The sequence below is a fragment of the Apium graveolens genome, chromosome 2 (genome assembly GCF_009905375.1).
Source record: "Apium graveolens cultivar Ventura chromosome 2, ASM990537v1, whole genome shotgun sequence".
Classification (NCBI taxonomy): Eukaryota; Viridiplantae; Streptophyta; class Magnoliopsida; order Apiales; family Apiaceae; genus Apium; species Apium graveolens.
In genome coordinates this window covers 9,726,366-9,745,001 of record NC_133648.1, presented here as the reverse complement: position 1 = coordinate 9,745,001, position 18,636 = coordinate 9,726,366, and the positions used below count along the sequence as shown (strand labels likewise).

General features: G+C 32.0%; 2 protein-coding genes across 3 annotated transcripts; one reads left to right on the top strand and one right to left on the bottom strand.

Moving 5' to 3' along the window:
• Positions 1–2,911: 2,911 nt before the first annotated feature.
• On the top strand, positions 2,912–8,880 carry LOC141706900 (omega-6 fatty acid desaturase, chloroplastic). 2 transcript variants are annotated; one of them, XM_074509783.1, is made up of 10 exons: positions 2,912–3,073; positions 3,188–3,245; positions 3,684–3,922; positions 5,433–5,576; positions 6,142–6,293; positions 6,712–6,834; positions 6,984–7,161; positions 7,948–8,066; positions 8,323–8,437; positions 8,643–8,880. In XM_074509783.1, the coding sequence occupies exons 1-10, from the start codon at positions 3,035–3,037 to the stop codon at positions 8,802–8,804; spliced, it is 1,329 nt and encodes a 442-aa protein (XP_074365884.1). In that variant the 5' UTR covers positions 2,912–3,034; the 3' UTR covers positions 8,805–8,880. The 2 variants fall into 2 exon arrangements, with proteins under 2 accessions (XP_074365884.1, XP_074365885.1); XM_074509784.1 differs by lacking the exon at positions 5,433–5,576.
• Positions 8,881–11,568: 2,688 nt separating this feature from the next.
• On the bottom strand, positions 11,569–13,704 carry LOC141706899 (BTB/POZ domain-containing protein At2g24240). Its single transcript, XM_074509782.1, has one exon. It carries the CDS (start codon positions 13,171–13,173, stop codon positions 11,833–11,835), a length of 1,341 nt encoding a protein of 446 aa, XP_074365883.1. The 5' UTR covers positions 13,174–13,704; the 3' UTR covers positions 11,569–11,832.
• Between the last annotated feature and the right edge of the window lie 4,932 nt (positions 13,705–18,636).

Here is an 18,636-nt window from a genome sequence, read left to right as displayed (position 1 = left end):
AGAGTTTGCAAGTGGAGATATACCTTTGATCTCCTCCATGATTACATTAAACTCCTCAACTATTGAAGCCTTTGTAGCCCTCCAAAACAGATTTTTTAGAACAACTCCTGGTTGATTCTTCCTCCAATTAGCTTATATATGCATGGCACAACACCTGTGTTCTGCCCTTGGAAGAATATTGTATATTGCATGTTTAAGCCCCTGCAAAATGAATATATTTAGTTAACATATATATAACAAGGCCTATTTAAACAAGTACAATTACTAACATTTACCTTTTGCTGATCTGTCATCAATGTGTAACCAAAACCATGTCCCAAGTTTAAGTCATCTTTTAGAAGTTGAATAAACCATTCCAAAGTTTCTGTCGATTCAACATCCACTATGGCCCAAGCAATGGGGAACATTTGGTTGTTCCCATCTCGACCAATTGCTACTAGTAGTTCTCCTTTCACAAAAATTTTTAGAAAACAACCATCCAAGCCGATAAATTTTCTGCAACCCTTAGAAAAGTTCTCTTTTAAAGCAGCAAAACATATGTATATTCTCTTAAAAGTCCCCAACTGATTAGGATTAGACTTGTCAACCCCAATTTTAACTGTACTCCCTGGATTTGATGCTATCACCTCTGCTCCGTAGTCATACAATCTCTTATATTGCTTGGCAATTTCATCTTCAATTTCAGAGAGTGCTATTCTTAGCATACCAACACTGATTCTTTGATATAACCAAACCATGCAACTCGTGAATATGTTGTTGAAACCCCCTCAACTTCCATTTAGGATTAGCTCTAATTTTATTTCCAAACTTCCTAGCCAACCAATATGACCTTACAAAAGAATGCTTGTGAACTAGTATACAACTATGATTTTTGTTGTAGGTTTTAATCTGAAATGCACCATCTATATCCATCTTGCTTGCAAATAAGTACCAAGGGCAGTTGGCCCTACACTTAGCTTGAACCCTTTATAAATCATATTTACTAAACCAAATGTCTCTCTTATGTTCCACAGCATAGTCAATTATAGCATTTTTTAAATCAAATGCGCTCGTAAAAAAAAGTCCAGGCTCAAATTCAATGTGTTTCATAAGGGTGTTTGGATTGAATGTTGTAAATCCCTTTTAATTTTGACTTACTTCTCTCCACTCTTCTGCTAGACTCAACCTCCAAATCACTATAATTTGTTGATTTTGGTTCATTCAATTTAAAAGAGTCACTCTCATACTCACTCTCCCATCCAGTTTCATCATTTAAATGGCTAGCCTCAATTTTTTTCTTTAGTTTCTCCTTACCTTTCTTAGCGACAAGACTACTTGAGGAAATTTATGGATCATCATCCTTACACTTAACTTCCGCTGGATTCTTTTTAGCCTGATACACTTCTTTCTTCTTTTTAATTATTTGAACAAATTCCTCATCAAGATTAGTGTTATTCTCATCCTCAATATCAAGACTTTCATTTTCACTCTCCTCACTTTCAGACTCATCATAGTCATCATCATCAGTATATGAATTTATGAGTCAGCATCCACATGTTTAATTCTAATATTATTTAATATATTAATTATTTTAATCATCTGCCACATAAGTAAAAGTTAACGTCCGTTAATATTATTTTAACAGAAGGACCCGAATCAGAAATATTCAAAAGTTTAAGTATCGTAATTATTTTTGTAAGAGTTCAAGGACTTAGATCATAAAACCAATAAAGTTCAAGGACGTTTGAATTTATTTTCCCTATATTGATTTGTCCTTAATACACATTTGTGTGTTTTGAATCTTAATTGCAAATCCATTTTTAAAGCGTACGCCTTAATTACATTCTCCGGCGCTACTAAATTAGGGGAACTTTAAATCAATAAATGAATTATAATTTTTTCTTTTCAAGAACACTCATATCCCTTTTCTCACTACTATCATGCATAAAGTCAAAACTATCATACAAAATTTTATTTTCAAACAGATCTTCACTAACAAAAACATCATCATCACAATCATCAACAAGATTTACTATCACTACCAATATCAACATTGTTATTTACTACAGTATGAACATCTATATCATTTTTTCAAAATTTTTTTAACTACAAATCTAACAAACATCTTATCCATATTGAAAATAACACATAAGCAAGAAATTTAGTTTGCCTAATGTAAATAGGACAAGGATGAAAAAATACAAGAAATTTCTCAATTTAGCTCTCCAATTTGGTTCAAATATCACAAAAAGTAAAGTGTGATCGTCTAAGATTTTACAAACTAAAAGTACATACCTTCTGTGTATATTATGCGCTAAACCATATATTCTTTCGACTGAAAATATGCGCGAATAACTTTATTTCCGTGAATATTATGTACAGAATGGTTATTTATTTATTTTTTTTATTTTTAGCCGTGACTTAATGTGTTAGTTGATATTTGCTAACACATACTCCCTCCGTCCCGGCCAATTCTTTACGTTTATTTTGGGCACGGAGGCTAAGAAATATGTATAAAATAGTGAAAAAGAGAAAGAAAAGTGAGTGAAGTGGTGAGATCTATTGATTTTTAATATATAAAAGGGAGATAGTGGAGTAAAAGTTGTGTGAAAACGGAGAAAAAATGGGAAAGTAGTGGGACCCATTAACTATTTTTGGCATGTTTTAAAATGTAGAGAATTGAATGGGACATCCAAAAATAAAAGTGTAAAAAAATGGTTAATTGATAAGCAACATAGACCCGTTTTTAAAAGGCCGGAAATTGTGCGACTTTCTGACACATTTTAAAATGCAAGTATAAATATATAAATATCGGAAGTAAAGAGTTGGAGTATGGATAAGTATAAACAGTGATACGTAGGTTCACGTACCCAAGAGGCCCAAACAAATTAGATCCACATAAACTACATGACCCTTCGCAAATATATAACGTAGAAGTGTCTGTTTCTGAGGTCCTCTTTGCCCATTATCCAGCAACCTCAGAAACACTGAGAACCCAAGCTAAAGTTTCAAACTTTACTCTTGGGTCTCTCTCATTTTTCACTTGTTGCTTCAAATGGCTTGCAGAGTTGCAGACTCTGCCTTTCTTTTCATGGTAATTATTGATTTTTGCAAAAAAAATGGATTTTTTGGCATGCACTGTATGTGTTTGATGTTTTGCTTCAGAGAATTGAGTTTTTGTGTAATGTGGTTTTGTTTTTGTTTTTAGGGTCCTCAACAGAGGCCAGTTCATACCCATAAATTGTCTCAGCTCAAGAATGCTCCAGGTATTTGTTTTTCTTTGGCTTAGTAAATGTTGAAAGTGTGTGTTTTTTGGATTGCTTAATAGAGTCTTGAATTGTGAACTTACTAATGCAGCTGCGTATTTGCACTCTTTTCGTTAAATTTGGTGAATGATATTATAAGTTTGTTTCAATTCTATAGGACTATAATTTACTCCAATTACAAAAAAAAATGAAAAAGTGATAAAAAAAATTCGGAGTAGTACTTTGCATATTTAGCAAGAGTTATGGCATCTATCATTTATGTTTCAGCATTTTCTGCCGGAAAACAGTATGTTCTGGCAGTGATTTTTTTTTTAATATTCTTAAATCTTCATTTCGGCAAATAATGATATAGATAGACGAGAATAATGATTCATTTATATAGATTATTTAATCCAGTTATTTATATGAGCACCTTATAATGCTCATTATGATAGACAGGCATGTCTTTCTTGAAGTGGCAAAGTCTACCCCAGACAAGGATGCGATGCCTAAAACAATTTGATCCTCTGAGGAAGAGTAAAATTGTCCGTGCTGTAGCAACACCTGTGGCACCATCACCAGCAGACAGCGCAGACTACAGAAAACAATTGTGTGAAAGTTATGGCTTCAGGCAAATTGCAGAACCACTACCAGATAACATTACATTGAAGAATGTTATTGATTCACTTCCGAAAAAGGTATCAGAAAAAAACTCATAAATTTTAGATTTTTTTTCTTCATAAAATGATTGTCTAAAAAAATTAGAGTTGGATTCTATTCCATGTCAATTGCAATTACTTATAAAAGATAAGAACAAATTATTGCAACTGTTTTTGCCATGTACTATCCTAAAAATTTGCAATTAGTTGCATGGTTGGACTTCGAAATGTACATTCGTAGTCAGGGATACTAATTTATAAATACAATTAGGAAGTTGTCCATTAACTTTTGCTTCTTCCAAGCGAGTCACTTTCAGCCTTGTGTAGATTATACAAAAGGTTGTCTAGATTATAGGGATCAATGTTTCTTCCTCTAAAGCCTGATAGTAGTATTGAATAATAGGATGGAATGGTCTTTTGACAACATGGAACTTCAAGCTATAATTTTTCCATATGTTTGAATTCAAAACCAGTATGTGATGTTAACCATCCAAAAATACAAAATGATTATTTTCTTTGTCAATCTTAGAACTCCCAAGTATCAATATCTACGTATTTGAAATTCAGCAATTGAAGATGAATAATGTACTAGCTTGTACCGCTACTTGGCTATATACATTACATGTAAACCAGAAAAATATATCTTAAAAGGCCCACAATTTTTAGTTAGAGCGAGATACAGAGAAAGGAGGTTGAAGAGTATTTTTGTGTGTCATCTTGTTTTGTATGCCATAGTTGTCAAATGGGCAGGCCTACAACCCGCTCTGATTCAAATGGGTAGGCGGCGCGGGCGCCTTATGATTTTTGGGCATCAATAAGCATCTATGCGTGTGTGTGTGACTGTGTGTGTCTATTGATAGTTTTTTATATATAATGTGACTTTGCTTAATTTCCTTTGCATATTTTACGGCAGTTTCATTCATAAATGTGAACGACTACAATTAAACCCTTATAAATGAAATAAAAGCCTTTTAAAATTGATAAAAAAAGATTCCTGCTCGAGTTTTTTGTCTTGAAAACAGTTTAATAATTTACTTAAATCTATTGAATAAATAATCTTATATTATTACAAAAATGAAATTCTCTCTACATAACACACACACACACACACTTATATGTAGCTAAATGCCTAATTCGCCTGATGGACACCCAGGCATCCAGGCTATTTGTTGGCGTCTTGGCTTGCCTAAAACAGATTTCTTTATGCTCTAAGGTATACCATCTACTTGTAGAAAATCCCTAGTAAGGGTAATATAGTGATATTATGAGTATGGACCTATGTTATCCGTAGATTCTTTGTTTCACCTCGAGTTTCCGGCACATCATTTTGGGCAAAAAACATGCAAGTATAGTGGAGTCCAAGACTAGGAAACATATATTTATGTTGAAAACTTCTAGCCCATCTGGGTAACATAAGGATATACTACTACAGACAGTTAACAATACTAGTTTGGATGTCTCCTGTTCCTGTATTGCTTTGTGCAGTGCATGCAATCTTAAAGGTTAATATGGTTAATGTTCCTTCTAAAGCTCGTTGTGTGTATTTAAGGTGTTTGAGATTGATGATGTTAAAGCATGGAAATCAGTATTGATATCTGTAACTTCTTACACCTTGGGACTCTTCATTATCTCAAAATCACCATGGTTTCTACTTCCTTTCGCATGGGCATATACAGGAACTGCGATCACAGGGGTTAGTTCTATCTGAATCTCTATTTTTTTGTTGCACACTGTGTCTTATGTTCATATGACCACACAGTTGGTACATTAAAAAAGAAATATTGCTAACTTTTATATTAAAAAAAAAAATGGATCCTTTTTGAGGGGTTATCAATATCCTGAATTTTTCTGTCTATATGCTTCTTGAGAATTTGATTATACAGAATATTAATACATCTCTCCAAACATTTATTTTCTAGTTTTACACTACCTTTTGATGAGGAACATAAGTGGAAAAGATTTATATATGTTATTAAATAGTTATATCTATTTAATTTAGGAAAAAATTAAAAAAAAAATATTTGGTATATGTTTTATATGCGGAGCTAGTAGTTTATTGATTATGTAGGTTATTTTATATAAGTCCAATTGTGAACAGGGCGTAGTCCACTAGGTATTATTATTAGGGTTTTTTACTTTTATATAGTCTGCATAATTGCTACCCTGTTTCTGATTTCTCAACGATAATCTTAGTTTATGTTGTCCTTTTCCATCAGCTGCAAAAGAATTTAACCATTTTCTATCTTGCTCCTTTAAAGTTTTTTGTTATAGGTCATGATTGTGCACATAAGTCATTCTCGAAGAACAAATTGCTTGAAGACATTGTTGGAACTTTGGCCTTTATGCCGCTGATATACCCCTATGAGCCATGGCGTATTAAGCATGATCGGCACCATGCAAAAACAAACATGTCAGTGTGATATGCCTTTATGATTCTGATTTAGTTAAATTGTAATTAGTTTAAATAGTTGCACTTTAATTATTTGTTTTGTTAAATTGGCAGAAAGCAATGATGTGGTAGAAGAATGTTAAAATCATTAGTGACCATTAATACCCTCATGTCCTTGTTATAATCTTCATTTTCTAATTTAAAATATGACTGTATCATCATTCATATTCAATTCCTCATACGTACATCCCTCTCTTATTTTGCAGTGCTTTCCTGTGTCACATAATCCTATGTAATTTGCGTGTCCACGCATGCATGTTCTTGTCACAAAGCTTCTTATTCTATCATAAATTTGGCAGTCACACTGAGTTTTTTGAATTATATGTATACTTCAATTTATATATATCCTAATACTTGCAAAATATCATGCTATATCCAGGTTAATGGCAGATACAGCTTGGCACCCTGCTAAAGTAGAGGAGTTCAATGCATCACCAACTTTCCGGAAGGCAATAATCCTTGCATATGGTCCATTTAGGCCTTGGATGTCTATAGCTCACTGGTAATCAATAATAAAGCGGTCTAATATAAAATGAGTATCACGGACTTCCTTTCTTCTTGACATCAGCATCAATCAATAATTTTGATGAGTTTGATTTTTATGCTTTTATGTAATATGCATCAACCTCACCGCCGTTACTCCTCATATAGGGTGGTTTGGCATTTTGATTTAAAGAAGTTCAGGCCAAATGAGATGCAAAGAGTACAGATAAGCCTGGCTTGTGTATTTGCATTCATGGCAGTTGGATGGCCATTGATCGTCTTGAAGACAGGGGTGGTGGGATGGATTAAGTACTGGTTAATGCCATGGTTAGGTTACCACTTTTGGGTAATATAACATTCTTACTTGTTAAATGTGATCTTCTAATATTCTCCAATTGCCTGACTAGGTGTTCCTACTTACATGTGTAAAGTTCTAGTTGCATAAAACTATTGGATTGCGGTAGTATGTGTACTGTCAGAAGCAATTGTACTATGATCCGGAATTTACTACATTCAACCAAAATTTGTTCACATGACTGATCAATTGATTATTACATATTTTAAAATTTACATGTTCGTCCTCCTCACTGAACCTTAATAAACTGCATGGCTTTGATTTAAGTTTTACACAAGTATTTAATTAAAGCTTAACATGTTGTAAATCTTATGATGATATTTCACGAATTAAGGTGTAAAACTTTGTCATGACTGAGGTTAGAATTTAAAGTATATGTGACACATGCGTGTCTGTGAGGTGTTTTTGGAGTGTAAATCATGCATAACATTGATTTTCCATTGTGCCATAAGTTTGTCGATTGGATTGTAGTTTGTTACCATCATTGGTACTGTAGCCTGCCCCCGAGTTTTTAAAAGGGAAATAAGTAAGTGATAAGGAGGTATAATACTTTCATCCCACTTTTGGAGTGAAAATTTTGGAGTGTTTATGTCAAATTTGCATTCATTACCACTTACTCTCGTTCCTTTTAAAACCCGGGAGCATACTTATGAGTTATGAATGAAAGTGAAACGACTTTACTTACCCATCACTTGCTTTCCTTTGCTTTTAAAACTCGGGAGCTTTTGGTAGTAAAGAGGGCTCATGTATCTAACAGTTATGCTACTGCATCCACAGATGAGCACTTTCACAATGGTCCACCACACAGCACCTCATATTCCCTTCAAATCCGCCAAAGAGTGGAATGCAGCCAAGGCCCAACTCACTGGCACAGTTCACTGTGACTATCCTCGATGGTAAGAAATATCTTCTGCTTGATATTACTGCCGAGCTGTCTAATGCCTGCATAAATAGGTTGCATATATTTAATTTATTACAAATAGTTGTGATAGATTAACAAAAAAATTTACACAGTAAGGATTGTATGAAGGACTTGATAAAGAAGTTTATAAGTTAATTTTCTGAAATAATATTCTGATGTCCGAGTCTGTAAGTGATATTTCGATTGATTACCTAGGTTTGTTAAATAAATTGTGTTTTTTGTCTTGCCAGGATTGAAATCCTGTGTCATGATATCAATGTCCACATCCCCCACCATGTTTCTTCAAGGATTCCAAGCTACAATTTGAGGGATGCACATCAATCTCTACAAGAGAATTGGGGAAAAGTATGACTAGTTTGATATTGCTCTTATTGCTAATTTACTATACTTTTATCTTAGTTTTATGACCATCTATCTTATTGAAATGAAAAGGAGATTCAAAGGATAAGACTAAAAATTAAAATAGTTTTAACACACTTTACTTGGTATTAAAATTCCAGTATGATTACTAACAAACTTGCAATCTCTTTGTATGCTTTTCTATCAACAGTATATGAACGAAGCTACGTGGAATTGGCGGCTAATGAAGACAATATTAACTGTGTGCCATTTATATGATGAGGAGAAAAACTATATCGGCTTTGACGAGATTGCGCCTGAAGAGTCCCAACCAATTACATTTCTTAAAAAAGTAATGCCCGACTATGCCTGATAACTTTTTGTATACTTATGGATCCACCATCTTTTAAATTCAATTATCATCATGATATTACCATCTCTTTTTTCAACACTTTTCCATATAATAACATGTTCTGAATAATTAACTGTTAATACATTGCATAATTGTCTCACAAATAATTATAAAGAAGCTTCATGGTCATTCATAATCTTGTTCCTGGTGAGTGGATTATCATGAATTGCCTACTACTCTACAACATCACTTCTTAATAATTTTAAATCTAGGAAGATGGAACTTCTAATATAATAGAGTAAATTATCTGCTAAACCCTTGACCTTAAAGTCCTTGTCATGCTTTCTTGTTTATTTAAAATTATTATGTGTTTACAAACTAGAAGTAATATGTGTTGGAAAGACTATTGTATTATTTGATGGCTGACACAGATTTAAGTTGCAGAGTATCCAGTCATATACTAGTACTTAACATTTAGGCATTGTCATTAGCTTTTCGTATTCATCAATTATATATTTAGGCAGATTAGTTAAAAATATAAGAAGCCTTCAAGTGACTGCAATATGGCAGGAGGAGAATAGTTCTATTAACTAGTAACTAGTAATATTAAGAAAATTAAGACCAGATTAGTGGATAAACACACAGGATGACTATACAGGGAGTTGTGCCGTTTTGGACCCGTATGCTTATTATTAAATTATTAGTAGATTTGCAGGCTGAGTAAAGTTTGCTTAGATTGAGAATGATGTCATCATCAATTAAAAAAGGATGAAAGGAACCGCAAATGTGGGATGGGTGCCAGATTTTAATGAGCTGCGTGCTCTAAACGGCTGTTAATGCTTTTGTAATCCACCGTTTAGTGTTCAGAAAACTGTATTTTAAGGTCCCATTCGGTATTGCTGATGATGTTTGCAACAGCGGTTTTTTCCAGAAAAAAATAGGTAAAGAAAATTGTTCGGTAAATTTAAAAGCAATTTAAAAAAAAGCGCTTTTAAGCTTTAAAAAACTGTTTTTAAAGAGTTTAGGTTCTCGTGTTCTTGAAAAAATATTAAAACTAGCCAAAAATCTTATTTTTCTATATTATATCAAAAATTATGCACATATAAAAAATATTTTCAAACAGTTATATGATTTTCGAAATATTTTATTAGTATCTTTTTTAATAGCACAACAATATTTTATCAAACAGATTTATGAATTTTGCAACATTTTATCGGAGTACAACACAAGAATATTTAACAAACTTATGCAGATCCTAAAATCACAACCGTTGACTGCAGCTTGATTTAGCTACCGTAGTATGAAATTCGTAATACTTAGCAATAGAGAACAAGGATTTATATTGTTTTTCATTTAAGTATGAAATCTGTTATACTTAGCGTTTGAGAGCAGGGATTCATGTTGTCTTACATTTTAAGAAAAAAAATTTGCAATTTTTTTTAGCCTTAGGGTCTTGAAATCTAAATCTATTTTGAATTTGAATAATTCCGATATATATATAGGGAACTGATCTCCAGCCATCGTTGGATGAGATACAGCAGCCGCATTGTTTCATTGCGGGTGCACTCACCCGCCGCAATGAAACATTGCGACAGCCCGCAATGTAATATTGCGACTGGTGTATCCCAGCCAAGTTGGCTGTGGATAATTTCCCATATATATAATATATATATATATTTAATGATCAATAAACAAAATTAACCGCAATAGCACTGGCCTATTTTCATTAATATTAAAATGAAATTTCCGGGTTCGATTCCATGCTTTGGTATACTCTTTGCCCTTTTCACTCTCAGTTTCATGGATATAAATGTTACGTATTCTCAAGACGCTATTGGGCCAATTTTAAGAATATTAATATATATTTTACAAAATATCAACCAATAGCAACACAGTAGCACCGACATATATAAGTAACTTACGACTTAAAATGAATAAGTAAAAGAATATTTATAACTTAAATAAGTGTTTGAATAATTTTACTTATAAGTTAAAATTTTTTTTCTCTTAAATGAACTAAAATATATAATTATTTAAATTCTTGAATTTTAAGTTAGATTAACATTTAAAAAGATAAATTTTAAAAATTGAGGTTAATAAATCAACGAAAAATCAAAATAAGTTGGGAAAAAATACGTAGTTACTAACTTTTAACTTATCAGCTTATAAGTTGTAAATTCAGCTTATAAATTGGGTCGACAAACACTCGTCGATAAGTTGTATGGTTTATAAGTGGATTGCCAAACAGGCTCATAATCAACCTGATTTATCCGGGTTCAATTCCCGGCTGCGGAATTATTTTATTTTTTGAAAAGTTTTCAATTTATTACATAGTTTACACTTCTAAAATTGGGAGGATCACAAATCAAGATATAAAAAAAATCTATAAAACTATAGCCACAGAAAATCTATGAAACAATAGCCTCAGCCTAAATCTACTGTGAATTGGTGGAGGAAGCCATAACAAACTGATTACCAAAGTCCATATAAATTTCTATATTAGAGTTCAGCACCAGTTCTAGTTTCTTTTACAAATTTCAACTCAGAAAACTAGGAGCCTTTCATTCTTTTCCCCACTTTCTTGTTGCATCATTTCCCCACATTCTTTGAATTCAATTATCATTCGCTTTCAACTAAAACAAGATGAGCATTGCGGTTATAGCTTCTTGAATACTAGTTCACTGTGATGTAATAGATAATCACATGTAGAAGAATCATCTTTGTTAAAAGTATAAAGTAAAAGCTAAAGGAGAAGATAAACAACCTGATCAAGATGATCTCAAAAGACAGCAAGTGGTTCCAACTTCCTATTGAAAACTTCAACTAAAGCATATCTTCTTTTAGTTGTTAAGCAATCATGTTAAGCAATCAGCTTCAGTTCTTTGTCATACAATTATAATTCTCTATTCAATCTATGCCACTTTCTGTAAACTATAAGCATCATCGATAGTTTCATTGCCTAATGTGTGTACTAAAACAAACCAAAAAAGCAACCCAATAAAAACGAAAGAAAATCAATCTTAAAGGAACAAGAACACTAGAATCAGGATCATACGATAGGTGGAGGCGGAGCTTCCCATATATCGAACACATTTTCTTCACTGTGAAGAGCAAATAGGCGATCACCACCGATTGAAAAATCACAGATTGAGCCTCCGTAACTTCTTCTTAGCCTTGATGTTAAAACCCAATCAGCACCGCAGAACACTGATATGCTATCGTTCATAGAAGAAAACAATTGACCCTCGTGCAATGCTAGTTTTGGAAAACATGGCTCATCAGGCATTTTCCCTTTCATTAGTCGACTTCTTGAGCTCCATCTCACACTTCCAGCTCTACTTCTCAAATCCATAAATCCTAGGTCCTCAAATTCATTAACCACACAAATTGAACTAGTGTCTTCCATGGCAATGGCATCTCGAACTCGTCTCTCATCTGATAATCGTTCATCGATTACAGGAGTTCCAATATCAGACCAAGACCAGACCATCCTTTTGTCTCTAAAATCTATTAAACTAATGTAACAGTTGTCTTTTCTTGGAAACAAAGTTGAGACTAACAAGCAACTTGTGCCATTTAACCACTGAAGTTTGTCAGCATCTCCAAGTGACCAACCAGGTGGTTCATAGAAAAAATCAACTTGTTGTCCAGTGTTTTGATCCCAAACACCAATCCCATACTCATTACTCCTCCCTTTACAACTCGAATATATCTTGTAATCTGAACTAAAACTTAAAGCACCGGCAGTATAACTCTTAACCTGATTTTCATGTGTAACATGAAATTTATACCTTAACTCCCCTGCTGATGTATTAAACAATCCCATTCCACCATCTCCACGACCAAGCCTCTCGCACGCACTAACCACAAGGCTATCCGAATTGATCCAACCTGCATCATTAACTCTTTGGTAATCAAGATTAATTGGAGGATGTTCTTCCAACATCCAATCATACACATGAACCATACTACCATGAGCCACACAACATCCACCATCCGGACCAGCACGAATAGCAGTCCCATCACCCGGGGCACGTCCATTAACAGACCGCGATAAACGCAGCCTATTACCATCAAATTGCCCCCACTTAGCAGTCCTCACATGATCAAGAAGTCCATAAAACAAAGCTTCCCTGTACAACAATTTTTCAGGCACATTCGAAGTCAAATAGACCTCCCCAGTCCTTAAAAGATCAAGAAGTATCGAAAAACAATCCGGGTTTCGATCAATAAAATGTTCCTTACTATGATCATCAACAATAAGGTCCCAATTCTCATCAAACATAGCTCCAAAATATGAATTCCTCCCAGCATTAGCTAATGTTGTAGCTGTAGTCTCAAAGATCCTACCTCCAACATTAAATCTAACTCTATCTCTCTGAACACCCATGTTTCAATTTCCAAGAAAAATCTCAACAACACCACAGAACCTTCCAATACAGAACACCAGCTTTTAACAGTAAAAACAGTCAAAAAGAAAGATTTTTTGAGTCAGAAGCCACTAAAAATGATTCTTGTACATGTACAGCAAAAAAAAAATCACACAAGCACATACTCTATGTATATTCAGACAACATTAAAGTGGTGGAATTGAAACTGAAACTCAATTGGGAAGGTTCATTCAATATAGCTATCACATATATAGAAACAGAGGAGAAACAGAGGAAAAACAGAGGAAAGAATATAGACTAATAAACACACAGATAAATACAAAAAATTGAAAAAAAAACTAAGATCTGGGTATTGAGGAGAGAAGAATTTAGGGGGTGGGTTTATGATTTGGTAAGATTTGGTGAAGAGGATTGGGAGAATTGGAGGGGTTAGTTTTTAAAAATAAGGAAAAGAAACAAAGAAGACTTGGCTTATGATCTTGTAATAATAATATCTTTCTTATTTTCTAGTTCTGTCCCCTTACACGTTTGTTCTTTGCCTTTTTGGTCATTGTTTTTGAAGATGTAATAAGATTTTTTTGGTGGGGTCTGATTTTTGTAGTGTAGCCTCTACGAAATTATTGGCAGTTTTGATGGATGGATAAAATAAATTCTTTGATCCAACGGATGAGGATGATGCATCATTTTGACTGTAATTATAGCATTAATAGATTTCCGTATAAAAAATTAATGTTTCCGTTTTGTAATTGATGATTTTACGTTCTGGACAATAAATAATTTGAAACAAATATTTTGTTGGACAGTGAAAATAGGGGAGTTTATCCAAAATACTTAAGTTTTAATTTTGTTTTTAGAAATACGGATAATTATCAGATAGTTGTGTAACATGTTAAAAACAATTGCATTTCAGATTGCGTAGAAGACCGTATTAAAAAACATTGAAAAGATGGATTTTTGAAAAAAAATGAAAAAAGGATGGTCGATTTAGCATGATATTGTACATAATTGCCCATATATGATTTCCTGCCTAATTGTCCATATATTATTTTAGGTAGATACCGAGAACATTTTTAAAAAAGATTCTAAATTTCAAAATTTTTGTGAAACTATTTATATATTTTTTAAAAAATTAATGTTAATGAAAAAGCAAATTTATTTTAATAAAATATTAGTCCCCGCTACTTTTGCTATATATTCATCGCTGATTAAGAGCAAGTTCAATAAATTAACTATTCTTATTCTTAAACTAAAATTTTAAAAAATAGAGAAAAATTAGTGCTCGGCTATGTATTAGTACCTCTTTTAATCACTAATAATTTAATTCCATTCTTTATTTTTAAGGATTAATCTCCTCTTTTAAGGAATCTCTTAACATATATTTTGTAATATAATATAGTCCTACTATATTTCTTTCTCTTTTATATTATCTTTTAATAAAAGAAATAAACTTTTAGTAATATAATATAAAATAAAATATATGTATAGGAAGTATTATTGGAGATAAAACTAATTATTTAGATCTTAAATAAATTATGAATCAATATTTTATAATTTATTTAAGAAACAATCTAAGCCCGTTTGTTAACCATCATACCATTCCCAATGAACTAAACCAGTCACAATTCCTTTCTTCAACTTATTTGGCTATCGTATCCAAGCGCTCGAAGACTCAAAATTCCTCTGAACCCTTCCTTAGAAATAATTCGACCTAACAATCCAGAAATCAAGCGCCTCCCTTAACCCTCATGTGTTCATTATTCCTTACTTTTTATCCTCACTCAATTTATAAATTTATAAAAGCAGATACTTATTTGTAATACTCTGAGCTATATTTGTGAAAAAAAATCTAACCTTATATAAATGAAATAATTTTTGATATTTTAATATTTTTAGAGCCTCGCTTTTCAAAAATGTAGTAGATAAAAAATATTTAATTTTATTATTATCGTTTATATACTTTAAATTACTAGATGTAAAATTTAAATTTTACTATAACATATAATAACAATTTGAATTAGGGCTGAGGAAAAAACCGAATTAAAACCAAAACCGAAATCGATAAAAACTGGTAAAAAATCAAGTCGAGAAAAACCGATCCGAAACCGAAACCAAAATTATAGAACCGAACCGATTTAAATGGTCTGGTTCCGGTTATAAATTCTAACCGAACCGGAAAAAACCGAACTGAACCGATAATTAATATTAATAAATTAATTATATAATTATATGTAAATATAGATAAATTTTATAAAAAAAAATTCAGGCATTTTGTAATTTCAGTATGTCTATTATTTTGTATATCGTGTGTACAAGTCATCTGACCTTTAATCTGGCCTTTAATGAACTACTACCTGCTGAATTAGCTACTGAACATAGTATTAGATAGGGGGTTTATTGACACTGTAAAACTCTATTAGTAAAAACAAGCATTGTATATATGTGCCCATGATATCAACTACTAGTGAACTCTAAACAAGAGACAAATGATAAAAAAAAAAGACAATGAAGCTTTATTTTCTAGGAGCCTGAAGTGTTTTAACTTCGTGTAGTATTCTGACTAAATATGTTTAAGCATAATTTTACTTAGAACTAAATATTTTTTATTTCATTTTTATTCATCCGGTTTTGTAACCGAAACCGAACCGATATAAACCGAAACCGAGCCGTTAGTTTGGTTGCGGTTTTCGATTTTTAAAACCGAATATATATAGTTGCGGTTCCGATTTTATTCAAAAATAGATCCGAACCAACCCATACTCTACCCTAATTTGAATAATGCTAGATGTACGAAATTGGTACCCAAATTGAGTTTCAAATATCACGTATTATGCAGTGGCTTGTTATAAATCATTTAATATAATTAATAATAGCGGATCATTACATCCACGTTAATTCCATCAATATCATCACCCCGTATTATCGTGTCATTACTGTCGAGGACCAAATTTTAGTATCTAATTTGATACTTGTAACACTACTCTGACAATTTATATATAAATAATAAAATAGACTTGATCCGGTGAAATATTAGAAAAACAAATAATAAGGTCCAGTTTAAAATATTGTAATTTCTTTCATTCAGAAAATACTATAAAATATGTATCAAATGATATTACTGGTTCGATTCAGATTAATTAATTATTAAAAAATGTGAACTATTTAGAAAATGATGTTCATATTTAACAAATACCCCCTAAAATACTATTGAAATTGATTTAACGGTCGAAATCTTAAAATTAAGAATATGCAAATTTACAACTAAATCGAATATATCCTTTTCTCATGACTAGATCGAATATATCTGAACACGATTATTATACGGGGTAGTTATGAAGGATGTCAAGTCAGCTCCATGGTTTTGTTTTTAAAGGAGGGGAGCGGGTCATGTGCGGCGTTGTCTTGAGCTTTCTTCTATGCGTTGAATTTTGAAATTAACGAGCATTCCCCGGAATTTCAAATTGTGTATCAATGAATGCGTATTAGGTAGTATCCCACGTTCATTATGCTTTAAGTTTAGACTCTAAAGCTTAGAGCACATCAGAATTGTTTAAAATCATAATATCCATCAACCACACATAAATATACCACAACATTAATACTCCTTCCGTCCTTAAAAACGTTTAATATTTGTGTTGGATACGTTTGTCAATGCACATTTTTTATTGTTAATATCTTTAATTTCGTATTATTATTAAATATAAAATTTTTATTATATTTAAATATTCATAAATACGAATTCAACGAAATTACTTATGATTATATTTGATCTTATATATTAGACGTAAATTAATTGTCAATCGCTTAACATGAATAATGTTCGAAGTCAATATAGGAAATATATTACGAGACGAGGAGTATTAAATTTGTTACTCGTGACCGGGTGAGTGGATTGGGTTGTTAGGGTATACATTTTTTTAAGCATCCATGTTTCATATATTATATTATATTATACTATATAATTGACAATTCTATTAAATAATTAAATTACTGCCCGATTCTGATTATATACGTATTCTTCCGCAAAAATATCATATATCATGTCATATTATACGGAAAAAATGAAATAATTTTTCCGGATAAACTGATAAGATTCTAGTTAAATGACGGAAATTCAAATTATGTGTACAGTAAATTACTCCATCCGTTCTATTGGATTTTTTACATTGGGGGACGGGGGATCGGCACGTATTTTAAGATTCTCGTAAAACATGATTTCTTAAATATTTTTAAATATTTTTTTTAAAATAAAAATATAATGTTTAAATTTTTATACAAAAAATTAAATTTTTAAAAAAAAATTTATATAATTATATCTTTTATTAATCTTAAAATACGTGTCAAATATGAGTAAAAATATGTAAAAAGCCAAGTTGGACAGAGGGAGTACATGTTTGATTTTTGTCTCGATTCGATATTCAAAACGGTTGTATTTTGTGAGTGGATTTGATCAAAATACATGGATCCCAAGTGTATTTAGCAGAGTATAGATTGCATGTGGAGTGCAAATCAAGGAAAACAAAATTCAGGTTCAGCTGACAAAGATTAAGGAGTACATCATCTTGGAGTGTTATAAAGAACATACAGCAAATCTCTCTGTCTCGCTAGAATAAAAGGACACCATAGAGAAAAGAGACTTTTGGTGGAGCCATTAGGTACAGTTTTGCTTGTATTTTTGTAATCATGTCTTTACATCTTGTTAAGTTTCCCATCTTGCATATATCTAATTTCTTTTGATTAGTTGTAACTGTCGGTTTCTTGGCTTCTAATCCTATTAAAAATGTTTAGATTTAAATAAAGGGGCCGTAAAGAAATGCTTGGGAAGGGATTGGATTGAACATGATTAAAGTGAAAAAGAGATAATTCAGCTAACTTGATTAAACTAATATCATTTAAATATTCCTTCCACTCAAAGTAAAGCAATGGATTATGTGGAGAAGGATAGTTTATTCCTCCCCTTTCTTGCTTTTAAATTTAAAATATTCAAGTCATTTTACGAAAATAGACGGCCAACTTTACCCTTTTCAAACAATAAAACCATCAAACTTATACGTACATTTTTCTTTGATTCTAAAAAATACATTTTCTTTGATTCTTTCTTTAACAACTTCTTTGATCTTCCGGCTGTATTTTTTTGTTGTGATCATAGTTAAAAATTTCGGAAATCGAAATTAATAATTTTATGGTTTATCAAAAATTTTTGAAAAATTAAATAATTAAACAGTGATTTATTGAAGATTAATTGAATTGATCAAATACATTTTAACTGATTTATCGGTGATTTTTTAAAAATAAGCAGGTTTGGTTATTTTTTTATAATTTTAAAATATAAGTTAAATATCAGCAACTCAGACCGGCAATGTAGACCACTGAGTCGGATTGTTGCATTCTAGTCCGACTAAAAAGTTGGACATGTAAAACAGTTTCTAAAAAGGCCCATTTCTGATTTTAGGGGAATTACATCG

Bases quoted from the DNA above. Each gene is read 5' to 3' on its own strand.
- LOC141706900 (XM_074509783.1), top strand. From the start codon at position 3,035: ATGGCTTGCAGAGTTGCAGACTCTGCCTTTCTTTTCATG. The intron at 3,923-5,432 runs GTATCAGAAAAA...TGTGTATTTAAG, and splicing joins TTGATTCACTTCCGAAAAAG to GTGTTTGAGATTGATGATGT. The intron at 7,162-7,947 runs GTAATATAACAT...CTGCATCCACAG, and splicing joins GGTTAGGTTACCACTTTTGG to ATGAGCACTTTCACAATGGT.
- LOC141706899 (XM_074509782.1), bottom strand. From the start codon at position 13,173: ATGGGTGTTCAGAGAGATAGAGTTAGATTTAATGTTGGAGGTAGGATC.